At 41.9% G+C, this 13,440-nt stretch overlaps 1 protein-coding gene across 2 annotated transcripts; it reads right to left on the reverse strand.

The window, feature by feature from the left end:
* Window positions 1-635: 635 nt before the first annotated feature.
* On the reverse strand, window positions 636-12,910 carry LOC122822106 (phosphoinositide 3-kinase regulatory subunit 5-like). Of its 2 annotated transcripts, XM_044100510.1 has the most exons (18): window positions 12,733-12,910; window positions 9,661-9,763; window positions 9,180-9,280; window positions 9,020-9,088; window positions 8,757-8,895; window positions 7,725-7,794; window positions 7,470-7,647; window positions 7,209-7,377; window positions 5,942-6,010; window positions 5,041-5,855; window positions 4,827-4,952; window positions 3,882-4,016; window positions 3,700-3,793; window positions 3,529-3,605; window positions 3,343-3,436; window positions 3,039-3,118; window positions 2,013-2,128; window positions 636-1,883 (listed from the first exon to the last, which is right to left on the reverse strand). In XM_044100510.1, the coding sequence occupies exons 2-18, from the start codon at window positions 9,758-9,760 to the stop codon at window positions 1,736-1,738; spliced, it is 2,580 nt and encodes an 859-aa protein (XP_043956445.1). In that variant the 5' UTR covers window positions 9,761-9,763; window positions 12,733-12,910; the 3' UTR covers window positions 636-1,735. The 2 variants fall into 2 exon arrangements, with proteins under 2 accessions (XP_043956445.1, XP_043956444.1); XM_044100509.1 differs by lacking the exon at window positions 12,733-12,910 and having other exon boundaries at window positions 9,661-12,686.
* Window positions 12,911-13,440: the final 530 nt, after the last annotated feature.

A 13,440-nucleotide genomic window follows, 5' to 3' on the forward strand; every position in this document is an offset into this window, starting at 1 on the left:
AAATTTTAACATAATTACAAAACAAATCTAAATCCAAATCAAAATTTTGAACATAAAACATATGAAAGCAATATACATCAGGTAATGTAAATATATTAGGCCAGACTAGGAAACTTTATGCGATAATACCAGGATAAAGAGTAAAACTACTAAAAAAAGAAGTTATTTTTCCTCCCAATACTTAAGAATTTTATGTGATAAATCAAAACAAAGTAGTGGATGATTGTAAAGTTGAGGTAAAGTGATACATATTTTTCAAACACGTGATTCTGTTTTGATGTAAATGATTTCATTGAAGCTCTGGCTGTAGGCTTATGTTCATGTGTTTCACTGAATTTATGTCGATTTAAAGACATTTGTAAATAATTCAAATGTCTATTTTTTGTCCTCATAAGGCTAAAAAAAGATATTTTTGTGATGGAAAAAAATCTGATTTTATTTGACTTGAGAATCAATTAGGAATTAATCAAATATTAACTATATGATTACGACCTTTGATTAGATTCACATGGAAATAAATAGCTTACATGATCATACACACATATTGGTTATTGACTTTAAAACAAAATTCCAAAATATCACCAAGTCAGTTTTCTATGAATGTTGGCAAATTAGTGACACACAGTAGAGGCAGCAAGTTTTAATTTATTCTTTATACACATAAATACTATATTAAATCTGGGCTTTCAATGAAGCGTTTCTTATATAACAATCAGCTTCTGTGATTCGTAAAAACAAGAACCAGATGGACAAATATTTGCAAATATTTTTTTTTCTCCATTAGTCTGACTTCAAATCAAATGTAACTTTTTTGTTTTAGGTCACTTGGGATGGTCAGAATTATTATTTTCTAAATGCCAGAATAATGTGTGAGAATTTAATCTCAGGCATTTACTTACAATTTTTTCATATCTGCCTTTTACTCTGAATAACTAAAAAGACTTTGCAAAGTACAAAGATGGAGTTATTAGGCCAAAATGACAGAAAATTTTTTCTCCGGGGATTAGAATTTCTCACCTGAGAACAGTGTTGATGAGTAAGCACCTCATTTAATTTCCATTAAATAGTAGTTTTGAACTGAATTGAACTGAGCAAAGTGGATAGATTGATAAATAAAGACGGACTACTTCTAAACTCTTCAACTTGACCAAAACTACCACAAAAATCACAATAAATATAAACTTGTGTAACCTGATTCGTGCTATTAGACATCATTAAAGTCGCATGTTGTCATTTCAGGGAAAACAAAACAACTAAACATCTAAACATTCCTACAGCGATTATAGCCATGAGGAGTGTCTACTTTTGGCTGAAACTGAGGAAACATTAGTGACGTCTTCATCTGAGGTGTTGAGTAGACTAAAACTACCACACATAAAAAAACTTTGGAAATATTACAACCTGTACCTTTACCAGTTTTTGGTAACAACCAAGACGCCATTAGAGCACCAAATTTTGTTTTCTATTTTTAAAAAACTACTGATGTAAGACAGTGAAAAATACAGCTTTTAACACCAAAGTGTTAAGAAAAAAAAACAGTCAATTATTTTTTTTTCTTTTCCAAATAATGATATGGACATATAAACAGCACAAAATGTATTTTTAATGTTAAACTGTTAATAAATAGACATCGGCTTCTTGTAATGAAATATTAAACCCTGTTCTTTGTCCCTATTCTTTGATTTTCCCCACTCGGTGTGTTCTTTGGGTCCTGGATGGTCAGACGGAGCTGGGGTCAGGGGTCAGCAGCGGAGAAGGCAGTGATGGGAAGGCAGAGCAGGGAGCAGAACGTCGGGTGGAGGGGCTGGATTTGGCCCGGTAGTGTTTTGTAGGACCTCCAGTCCGAACTGCTGCCTGGTTTGCTGCACAGCGACACCTCGCACCTAGAGACCGGACAAACAACCTTTAAAAACGCATTTGTTTTTAAGAAAGTTTGCTTTGGATGGGGGGGAAAAAAACAAACAAAAAAAAACACGTTCCGCTTCTCTCAACCCAGCGACGGACTTCGTTACCTCCTCACACTCTGGATGAACGTCTTCTTGTCTTGATCCAGGCAAACAGCAAACGTGCTCCCACTCCCCTGAGCAGTCACTTGCATCTTGTCCACCTTCAATTCTGATATCAAGATCTGCCCCGAACACAAGAGTCAGTCCATTTCTTTTCTTTTTTTTTTAAAGGAACTATTCACAAGTTTTACTGATGAATGAACGAGAATAAAAATGGAGCTGGGTAAAGAAGTATGGATTTTCTCCACAGGACTAAACAAAATAAAAGGGGTATTAAACAGAAGCGAATAAGAAAACCCACCGAATACTCAGTTGTTTCTATTTTTGTTAATGACATCACAAGAGGTACAAGTATTGAACTGCACAGCTGAAACCAGTGTTTTTGGCAGAGTAGTGACTTTCGTACTTGCTGCTGTTTTTACTAATTTGTGGCCTTTTCAGCTTCTGTTTTGCAGCTTTCCATATTTGCTGCTTTTCCCCTTTTGCTTCTATTTTTGTCTGTAGTTCCAGCATTTTTTGTTTTGTTGAATGAATGCATTTTTGCTTCTATTTTCCGTGATTGCAGCACTTTTTATTATTATTATTATTATTTGCAACGTTTTTCTGTTGCATTTTGCTTTTTGTATTTGCATGTTTTGGAGTTGGCAGCCCGTTTCGCTGTTTGCGCCTCTCGGGTTTGGCTGCAGCTGCACAGAGCGCAAGTAAACACTTTTTAATGCGGAGTTGGTTTAAAAACATACGAATACGGAGGAAAAAGCAAAAAAAAATATGCACATAAAATTACTCAAATCAATTGACTTGTTGCCTTCTGTGACGTCACTAGAGGAAAGTGTGCATGCAGGTTTGTTTTCAGGAGGGTGGATTTGATCCTGATTAAATAATGATCTACTCTAAAATAGAGAAAAGCTGACCATGACACGATGTTGTGTAGGTGGTTCACTGTTCCTGATGTGAGATTGATTGGTTGTACTGGGTTGTGGCTTTAAAACGGGATTGCAAAGTAGAGTTTGTAGCTATAAAACCACCCTTCACCTGGTTGTAACCCTTCTTAGATTTGGAGCTCTGCTTCTTCACAACCTCTGTCATCGTCAGCTGCAGGCCCTCTTTAGAATCTGGATACAGGAGAGAAAAACGCAAACCAACAAAGAAAAAAACAAAACAAATCGGAAAATGAACTTTAAGCGCTTCATATAGAAGGTGAAGCAGCAGAGTTGGGGTGTGGCTGGAGTTAAAATGGGGCCATAAAGGTTGTTCATAGGAAATCTTTTTTTCCCCCCAATTTTGAATTCTTTGGCTTTTATGTCCCCAATTTAGCTCCGTAGGTGTGAAGACTGACCCAGCTGCACGGAGTCTCTGCATGTCTTATGAAGGTTGATGGAGGTGCAGACCGCCTCTTTGTGGACCCAGTGGCTCCTCCCGCTGACGGCCACCTGTAAACAGGACGTCGTTGGAATTAGTTTGGGGCTGGCGGAAATAGAAACGCTTGTTTGCAAAGCAGGAAGGGTGCGTAAAGGAACAATACCTTGTTGTAGGCCACATTCAGGGTGAGAGGAACAGCCTCTCGCTCTTCATCTATTCCCAACCTTTTGCTCACAGCGCCTTCGGAAACAATGCCACACATATGAATCTACACAAACACGTGTGTTGTCGTTGCTTTTGTTTATGTGCGTGTGTGTCGCGGAGTGTGACCAACCCATGGCTTTAACAGCTCTGGCTCCAGCTGTGTGTCCGAGCTCCAAGGAATGAATGAACACTTCCTTTCTCTTCTCTCCCCCTTCCAGGGTCAGCTGTGCAAAGGAAGGACCCAGAACATTTAAGACAGGGGGCGGCGTCGATGTGTTTGATACGTGCTGCTGCGTGAGGTTGACCTCTGACCTCAGCCTGGTAGAGCTGCACCAGAACAGGCTGATCGGCGTGTCTGCAGTAATAGAGCACCAAGTCAGCCAGCAAGTGGAGGCGGTGCTCCGTGGCGCCGGTGTCGCCGGAGACGTCGTCCTCCTTGGGAGCGGCCTGGGAAATTAGGGGAAAAAGAAACAACAGCAAATTTTGCTTTTAAAAACAAATACCATAACTAAGGAGTGCCAATTTTGGACTGCTCCTCCCAGAATTGGCAATAAATATTGAAATAAATAGATGACATGATAAAGTAATTAATGTGCCAAATATGGCTGCACAGTGGCGCAGTTGGTAGAGCTGTTGCCTTGCAGCAAGAAGGTCCTGGGTTCGATTCCCGGCCGGGGTCTTTCTGCATGGAGTTTGCATGTTCTCCCTGTGCATGGTGGGTTCTCTCCGGGTTCTCCGGCTTCCTCCCACAGTCCAAAAACATGACTGTCAGGTTAATTGGTTTCTCTAAATTCTCCCTAGGTGTGAGTGTGTGTGTGAATGGTTGTTTGTCTTGTAAGTCTTTGTGTTGCCCTGCGACAGACTGGCGACCTGTCCAGGGTGTAACCCGCCTTTCGCCCGGGACGCAGCTGGAGATAGGCACCAGCAACCCTCTTGACCCCATTAGGGAAGAAGGGTGTAAAGAAAATGGATGGATGGATGGATGTGCCAAATATTGCGTCTAATAAAGACAGTTTCCATACAGTGGACAGTTTACATCCTTCACCATCATCATCACTGCTGAGATAAATGAAGCACCCCAATTAGCTCTTCACAATAAACTGCAATCTTACATTTTCAGCCTGCGTTCAAACTAAAAAAAAGAACCACGATTTGCTTCTAGTGGTTCTACAAAAACAAGTGTTATCAATTCCAAGTAAACAAACTCCTAGCCTATATCGCCTTCTGCAAAAGAATGATAATTCTGGAGTTATTTACCTCACAGAGAACTTCGGAGGACAAGCTCAGCAGACTGAAGACATTGCGCTCATACCAGGGGTCCATCATACCCAACATCTGGGCTATATCTGTTGTACTGTCCTCCACTTCTTGGCAATTTGACTCCTGTCACAATGTAGAAAAATGAAGTAAAACGCCTTAAAGGTTTCTCTGAAGAAAAAGCGTCAAATCTCTTGCGGAGAGGTTGCAGTACCTGCCCTTCTGCAGGCGTATGTCCTGCTCCTGGACTTACAGTTTTCCTCTTGGTGGGAACAAAGTAAAACTGCAGTTTGCACGTCCTCGTGAGCTGGGGACACTTTCTCTCTTTCTGCTGCAGGTCGCTGTACGCCCGAGCAAGCCTCCCAGCCTCTCTGTCACCCCCAAATGCAACCACCTTGACGACGGTCAGCACTTCCGGCTCATTCGCCTCGTCGCAGCTCAGAATCGGCCTCCTGCGGACGCAGATGTGCCTGTGGGGAGCGGAAGCATCTACGGGAGCCGAGGACACATTGAGATGATGAATATGTCTCATGGGGATCCCCGAGTGTTTGAGTTGTGCCCCCGTCATCAGGTAGTCTTTGGTGATGTCTCCGTTGTAGCCCATGCTCTGGACGCGGCGAGATGTGCTTGGACTGTGTGGAGTCTTGAAGAGCAAGGAGAATCGCTCCAAACCCAAGAGGGATTTGGACTTTTTCTTGGGTTTCTTTCTGACTTTTAGATGGCTGGCTTGCCCTCCCTCGGTGTCCTCATGCGCTGTGTCCTCGCTGAAGTCGCTTTCCACTCCCGACGAAGCAGACGGCATGGACCAGCTGGAGGAGAGAGAGTATCCCGAGAAGGTAGAGTCTCTGGAGGAAGATGAGGCGGTGGAGATCCGATGGCTTTGAAACAGATCGTCCCGTTTGCTCAAGGAGTCCTGCTCGTCTTCCTCATCGATGCTAGTGTCAAAAGTGTCATCCTCGTCGATTTTGGGGGAACATTCTGGAGGGGAGTCCAGGTCAGAGTCGACTAAAAGCAGGTCTTTTAGAACATCTGGATGAGCGAGAAAACAGGAACGAGAGTTGGGGAACCAATACTGATGCAGAGCAGCTAAGGGTAGATGGAATATGTTGAATTACCGAAGTTGTCCTCATCCCATAAGCATGTGTGGCATTTGGGGTAGGGCAGCGTTAGGCTCTCTAAAGACCCTAAAATGAGAAAGAGATCCTTGGCTCAAACAAAAAGTTAGAATATATACATCACAACTTGGTTTCAGAGAACTTTGTATAATTTACAGGGCCTTGCAAAGGTATTCATACTCTCTGAAAGAGTATGAATACTACCCCCCTACCAATGAAGGGTAGAACATCATTCTGAAGAATCTAGAAAAAATTTTGTAAAAATTTGAAATTCAATTTGCACATGGGAATTTCCCCCCTTTACTCTGATACCCCTAAATAAACTCAGGTGCCTACAAAGTCACCTAATTAGTAAATAATTTAACCTTGGTGTAAATCAAACGGTTCTGTGAAGGTCTCAGTCTCAGAGGTTTTACTTGAGAACATTAGATAACAAAGAACACCATGAAGACCAAGGAACACAGCAGAAAGGTGGATCTAGAGCGAGGTTAGGTTACAAAACAATATCCTGAGCTTTGATGAATGGTTCAACAGCAAGCTTACTATAATGCAGCCATCCACTGTTTAGGTGGCTTTGGATTCAAAGCAGCCAATTGTGTAGAAGAAGTTGCTCTGGTCAGATGTGTCATAAATGTAACATTTTGGGATCAATACAAAACACCACATGGGGCAGAAAACTGCTAATGCACATTGTTCCATAGACACCATTTTCTTCAGCAAGAGCAGGAAAGCTGGTCAGAGATGATGGAAGGAGCTAAATCCAAGGCAACACAGGAAGAAAACATTCAACAGACTACAGAAGCCCTGAGAGGGGGTTGGAGGTTCATCTTCCAGCTGGATGACAACTCTAAACCTATAGCCAGAGAAATGATGGAATGCTTTAGATCCAAAACTTAGTCATGTTTAGAAAAACCCAGTCAGTCCTATTGAGGAACTGTGGCAAGACATCATAACCACAGGTACTTTCCAACCAATCTGGAGTTTGAGCTATTTCTCAACAAACAATGGAAATCCCAGAAGTATCAGTCTCTGAATGTGTAAAGGTGGTACAGACAAACCACAGAAGACTTACTGTCCTGTCTCAAGGAGCTTGAATGCATATACATGTGGAGAAGACATTTCACAAACCTATGCACTACTTTGTGTTGGGCCACTATACAAAACCCCAAAAGAATACTCTGAAACTTGAGGATGCATCACAACTAAGTTTGGAAAAGGAGAATAGTTTTGGAAGGCACTGTATACGGGGCTTGTCTTTGTGCCTCACCAGTCTCTGAGCAACCGTCACCGGAAGGGACAGAGAGACTTTCTCTGATCTTCTCCAAGCTGCGGAGTAGTCCGTCCCTGGCAGCCGCGTGATCCGCCCCAGAGGTTGCCGTCTCCATACTGCCAGTTATCGTCTCATAAAGCTGCTCCAGCTCATACAGCTCTTTCTCCTGAGATCAAATCAAGAAGGACGTTCTTTGACAAAAGACAAGAACAAAGTGGCACCACAACCAAAATGTCATCCGTGTTTTCGGGTGTTTACCTGCAGGGCTGTGTGAAGAACCCGCAGGTCCAGCTTGGTACCGAAAGCAGCCTGAAAGCTGTGCAGGATAAGAGTTGTTATGATGTTCCTGCTGGAATAATGCATGGTACTGAGCTGCTCAGAGGTCAGCTGGACCTCCTGGGGGGCGTCAGCATCTGGACTCACCAACAGGACCACTCTGATTAAGACATTTACAGATATTTAAGATGGATCCAATCTGTAATTTCGTTTTTGTTACCATGAAGCTGAACTTACAAGGTTTTAGAGCAGTTAATGTCAGGGGAAATAGCCTGCTCTTTCCTTACCAGTCGCTGAAATGAAATACCTGCAATAGAAAGGCAATAAAGTGTGAACAGGATCCAATAGCTCTGCAAATGTTTTAATAGTTCGTACTCCACAACAAAAAACTTCTCAAAGCAAATTGATGGAAACATCCACAAGACAGCACTGGGGTTCATCAGTGATTCTCTTTGTTTCATGGTTCAAGCAATATTTTGCACCAATATTTTAGTTGTTTTTGTCAAAATTCCCGCGAATAAGTTGGAGTTAAATGCCACCAAAAAAATATATAAAAATCTGCATAGAGACGGGGGATCAACTGTCCCGGTGGGACGTGCCCATATTTTTGTACATCTGAGTTGAAACTGCCAGTATGTCGTGACAGTATAGTTTGAGACAGACAATCTGTGAAAAAGTCAACCTCATCTGCATTCTCCGAGTGCTAACTGGAACCAACCAATCAGAGCCCAGAGGCTCTTGGCATTGTCAAGACTAAAGTCAAGACTCTCTGCTTCTATACAGCTTCTCGCAGTTAACAAAGCATGTCATGAATGCTATTGCTAGTTAGTGTAGCCAATATTGATGGTGGATAAACAGTTTTCCTGTAATGATGAGGTGTTTCTCCGCATTAGTACATTTAGCAGCGTCTTCACAAGTGTAATTGACAGCACTAAGACCCTCCTTCTGGCTCTGATTGGTTGTTTTTAGGCAGGAGCTGTACATTTCTTCAGAAGGCAAACATAGGTCAGATTTTCTGTCTCACATTATACAGTCATGGCATGGTGATAGTTTTGACAATTATGTAAAAAAAACAAAACAACAACAACAAAAAAACAAAACAAACAAAAAAAACATATTCTTGTAAAAGTTCCATTCTGCACTTTTAATATGGACTGTCCTGGCCTTAAGAAATAATAATAATGAAAAAAGTGAAAACCTGAAGTGAAACAAAATTTTTTGAAGGTTCAAAAACGTTTCTAAGCATTTTTATATAAACGTTTGTTCCACCTGGCGCTCGAATCTCCTGCTCGATGACGACCAGTAAACGTTTGCTGGCGGAGCTGCAAGGCTCGGGCCAGGCCAGGAACTGGTGGAACAACAGGTAGGCCTCCTGGAGAACACCGCATCCTGCGCCTAAATATGGGCTCTATAAAAGAGAAAGGGATAAAGAAAACGCTGACTGAAAGCATGAGCAAAACTGAAAAAAGAAGAAAAAAAAAGGAACAGTGCGCACTTGTTCCTTTTCCTCAACGCAAACAATTAAAACTCACTTTGAGAAGAGCAGCAGAGAACAGGAGAGTCAGGGGAACCACCAGCTCATACTGGCACTCCTCCAGTACCTGCGGAACAATTCAAAATGTGAAGTGAAACAGATTTCAGACGTGGAAGCGGGTTGCGTGTGTTTTTCGTTTGTTTTTTTTTAAACCTCACCTCCTTTGCTTTTTGCAGTATTTTCTGCAAAAGGATGAGGAAGTTGTGGGGATGCCGCTTCACCAGTTCCTCCAAACACCAGCGGCTTATGCACAGTCCAGCTTATTCAAAAGGCAAAAACAGACACAACTTGTGAGCCGAGGAGCCGTTATCTCTCTCTCTCTCTTTTTTTTTTTTTTTTTGTTCGTGGGGTTTTATTCTGATGTAAATCCGTTATGGTGAATGCCCCACATATCAACCACCCTCCAGTTTCTCTTCTCTATGACTTTATGAATGAAACTAGATATTTCAAAACTGGTGTGGGATGATTGCGCGCGCGAGTCACCACTTTCATTTCCCACTTTCTCTAACCGGACAAGAAGTTGTCATGCAGCTAGCTTTATCTAGCTAGTTGTCTCCTAATTTTCATGTGGATACTTTTCATCCTACAGACGTTCGTTTCATAACATTAACAGTGAAAGCAAATATTTTCCTATCTTACCGTCCCAGAGCTTCTTGTCGGGAGAGTTGACTCCCAGGTGACAGAGGCAGCGCTCGAGACTATGCTGGATACGATCCTCCGTGCACGAGCTCTGCTCCATCGTCTGTAAGACCATCCCAACATCCACAGATGTAAGAAGAAAAAAAACCCCCAGAAAAGACAAACAAAGAGGAAGTCCTTTCCGTTTGCCTCTGTTCCTGGTGAACCGAAAAGGTCCCGTCAGTCGACCCAACTTCCTGCTGCTGACGGTGTCAGTAAATAATAATCATTGTTTGCTCTGACACAGCGACGAAAAACAGACCGAGCTTGACATGAAAGGCAGAAAACAAGCGCTCGGACGCAGATGTCAGCACTGAAACCAGCCTGACACTTCCCACTAGTGAGTCACAAACCATCAGAGTGGACCGGAGATGAGCTGGTGGAAAACAGACGACACAGCTTCTACTTTTTCTGCTTAAAATTAGTCGTCCGCATCAGATTTTTTTTTTTATTTATTTTTTTTTTTTTATGACTCAGACCTGGGATGGAAATATTGCAGGTCTACTTCCTATCAGATTCTCCTCGAAAATTTTTTCCATGAAGCTACACTTGAAAGCTCAAAAATCAATAAAAAGACGTAACCAAACTGTAAATCTTCGGGAACACGTTTGACTCAGTGACTCGAAGGTTGTGGTTTCTGTATACCACCAGTCCGGCACTGACAAAGTTATGACTGCTTTAAATAGCCAGGGCTGGGCCTACTGTACTCAAGAAGGACTGACCAGATGTCAACAAGAAAGAATATTTGGCCTGCAGGACTATAAATCTGCGGATGACTTAAAGAATACATTTTACATGATTGGGGATAAAAATGTACAGTCAAGTAGAGTTTGGGGTGAAATCCAGCCTTTTCTAGTTATGGTGTTTGTTAAAACTTAAACCTTTTCTGTGTAAAAGATAACTATGACGTTCTGCTTTTAGGGATTAGCTTCCCTAACTCTACTGATGCCACCACTTGATTTTTATGACTGGTCCAGTTAAAAAAAAGATAAACATTTCTCCAACACTTCAGTTTGTGTCTATGAATTCAATGTTAAAATGATTCCAGTCCAATTTCAGATGCTTTCAATGGTTTCACTGACAAATTTGGAACTTGATGGAGTTTTTGTTGTTGCTTCCTCTTCACGATGGATGGACTTGTCTTATGTTAATTATTTATTCCTATTTCTAATTTTTTCCCCTTACTTTTTACTGTTCATTTCCTGACCTGCTTGTACGTTACAGTGAGTGTTCTTCTACAAGACTTTAATCAGCCTTGTTGTTGAGCTTAAAGTGCTTTATGACTGGAACTGGAAGGGTATTTACCCAACGATTTAAATAAAATATGATCCAGTTGTAATGAACAAACAAACAAACAAAAAAGCAGCTTACTGAGTATAGTTCTTAAGAGTGCTGTCTAAAAGCCTTTTATTTTAAAAATATATGTCTTTTTTTTTGTTGCATATTGGTTAAAACAGTGACAATGTCGTGATGGTATGAGATAATATGTGAAAAGAATCTGGCTCCTCTTCCTTCTCCCAGAGCTTCCAGTGCTAACCAGAAACAACCAGTCAGAATCAGGAGGAGGATCTTAGCGCTGTCGATCAAGCTAAGGCTAATTAGCTGATGACGGTGTAATTGACAGTTGTCCTGGAACGGTAAGTTGTTTCTCCACCATTTGCACATTTTGCAGCACATTCACAAAGTTGATTGACAGCGCTGAGACACTATCCCAATCGCTGATTGGTTGTTTTTGGAGCATTTCTTCAGAAGGTCAGGGAGAAGGTGGAGATTGATCTTTTCACAGATTATCTGTCTCATATTATACTGTCACAACAAAGACATTCTTGACAAATAATTTTTTTTTGTAAAAGCTGCATTCTATAGCTTTAATAACATCTTTTTTGTACTTTGGGGTACACTTTACCTTCCCCTTGACCACAAATTATCCTACTCAGTCATTTCTTCAATAAGTGTTGTTGTTTTTTTCTTAGGCTGTTTATTTCCCCCTGCCTATTTTCTGTTGTCATATTTTTACCTGGTGTGAATCTACGCGCTCCGACTTGCTTGTTGTTACTTTTGCACCTGAATTTTTCCCGCCGAGGGGCGATAAAGGGTTTTCCTATTCTATTTCACCCTTCTCACTCACCTGCTTTCTTCTCCTACTACTCTCCAATTTTGCGTTACTCGCCGGCGTTTCAGCAGTCGACTTAATGTTGCCTCTCGCGTGTTTTCTCTCCACAGAAGCTGCATCTGGCCTGGCGATCTGTTTGACGGTTCTGCCTTCCTGGAAGAGGGCTGACATTACGCCGCCAGCCACTAAGTGTTGTCCTTCCACTGCTTTAAACTCTGTACTACTCTACCACAGAGAAAGTACTCTTACATCAGTTTCTTCATTTTGTTTTTGTTCTTTTGTGCCTCTCTCCTCTGTCTTCTCAAACCACCAGTTAGTTGTGGCAGATGGCCGCAAGCCTTCAGCAGTTTGACATCTAGGTTAAGAGTGACTTTTAAATATATTTCCCACTCTCAACTTCTCCTTCTTCAAAAGGTGCCCGACATGTCCCACTTTGACAAAAGCCAGACGGTGAATTGTCCAGGGAGGAAGCAGGTGGGGATCTGTTTGTAAGTAAGCCAGGGAGCATTGTCCGGCACTACTGTGTAAAAACCTGACCTGTCACGAAGCGAAAATGCCGACGGAGGACTCACATCGTCAGGTTTGAAGACTCACTAAGTGTTCAGGCTGCTTAATTGAGCCCCAAAATATCAAAATTCATGCGCGCACAAATGTGGGACGTCCTGATCAAACTTGGCACATACTTTAATAGGAAGGGGAACAGGAAACATGTAGGGCTTGAAAAACAGTATGCAGTTGTGTGAGCTTTTTGAAAGAGGCTTGCTTCTCCTGCAGAGAGGCTGCGCAATAAAACTAAATATATGTATATATGAGAAATGTAATTTAAAACACCTAAATCAGACGCAGTACAACTTAAATAACATCCCTTTCTCCCATCCTCCGTAGGAAATTAAGTTATTTGAAAAAAGCAAAACTCTTACCACTAATTATGGCCGTCCTGGATCATCCTCTATCAACTACAGTTGAGAGGCGCTGGTAGGGGGAAATACCAGCGCCACATCCTCCTGTTGGTGCTTTTTAAAAAAAACAACACAAAACAAAACAAAACAAAACAAAAGAACGGACCCTTTAACTGCACGCTCAAGATGGCAAGTGCAGCAAAACAGGAACTGTCTGAGTCTTTTTGCTGAAGTGGTTTTATATTATGCACAGCTGCTGCTGGAGGTGGGGCCTACTGCCTGACAGCGGTCATCTAAGCCAATCAGGACCAGGAGTAGCCCTGGCCCCCTGCTAGCTTCTGCTCGTGTTCAGACAAAGGGGGAAAGAAGGTTCATCTCGCTTCTGGTCTAAGGTTTTAGCGCAGACCTCACAACAGACCCACACAACAGATTGCACAGCGTCGATTTTTATCAATAGAAAAATCAGATGCCAATGGAAAAGCAGCGTGTGACTAAATGAGCCAACCTTTGCTGGCTCGACCGGATTTCAGAAGAATGCTGTAGATTTCTACTGACAACAGTGTCTTGTTGGAACCAAGACAACGTGGTGCCAACATTGTCTTTCTCCATATTTGTTAAAGCTGTCACCATGTGGTGACAGTTTGCTATGAGACAGATAATCTGTGAAAACAATCAATCTTGTCCACCTGCTCCCTGAGCTACTATTACTGGTTAAAGTAATGCAACGTT

The sequence above is a fragment of the Gambusia affinis genome, linkage group LG19 (assembly GCF_019740435.1).
Source record: "Gambusia affinis linkage group LG19, SWU_Gaff_1.0, whole genome shotgun sequence".
Lineage (NCBI taxonomy): Eukaryota > Metazoa > Chordata > Actinopteri > Cyprinodontiformes > Poeciliidae > Gambusia > Gambusia affinis.

What these genes read in the sequence shown, in the direction of transcription:
- LOC122822106 (XM_044100509.1), bottom strand. Translation starts at nt 9,775, where the DNA reads ATGGTCTTACAGACGATGGAGCAGAGCTCGTGCACGGAGGATCGTATC. An exon ending in ATACGCCTGCAGAAGGGCAG is followed by an intron (nt 4,953 to 5,040) that starts GTACTGCAACCT and finishes ACATTGTGACAG; the next exon opens with GAGTCAAATTGCCAAGAAGT. An exon ending in CCTCCGAAGTTCTCTGTGAG is followed by an intron (nt 4,017 to 4,826) that starts GTAAATAACTCC and finishes CTAATTTCCCAG; the next exon opens with GCCGCTCCCAAGGAGGACGA.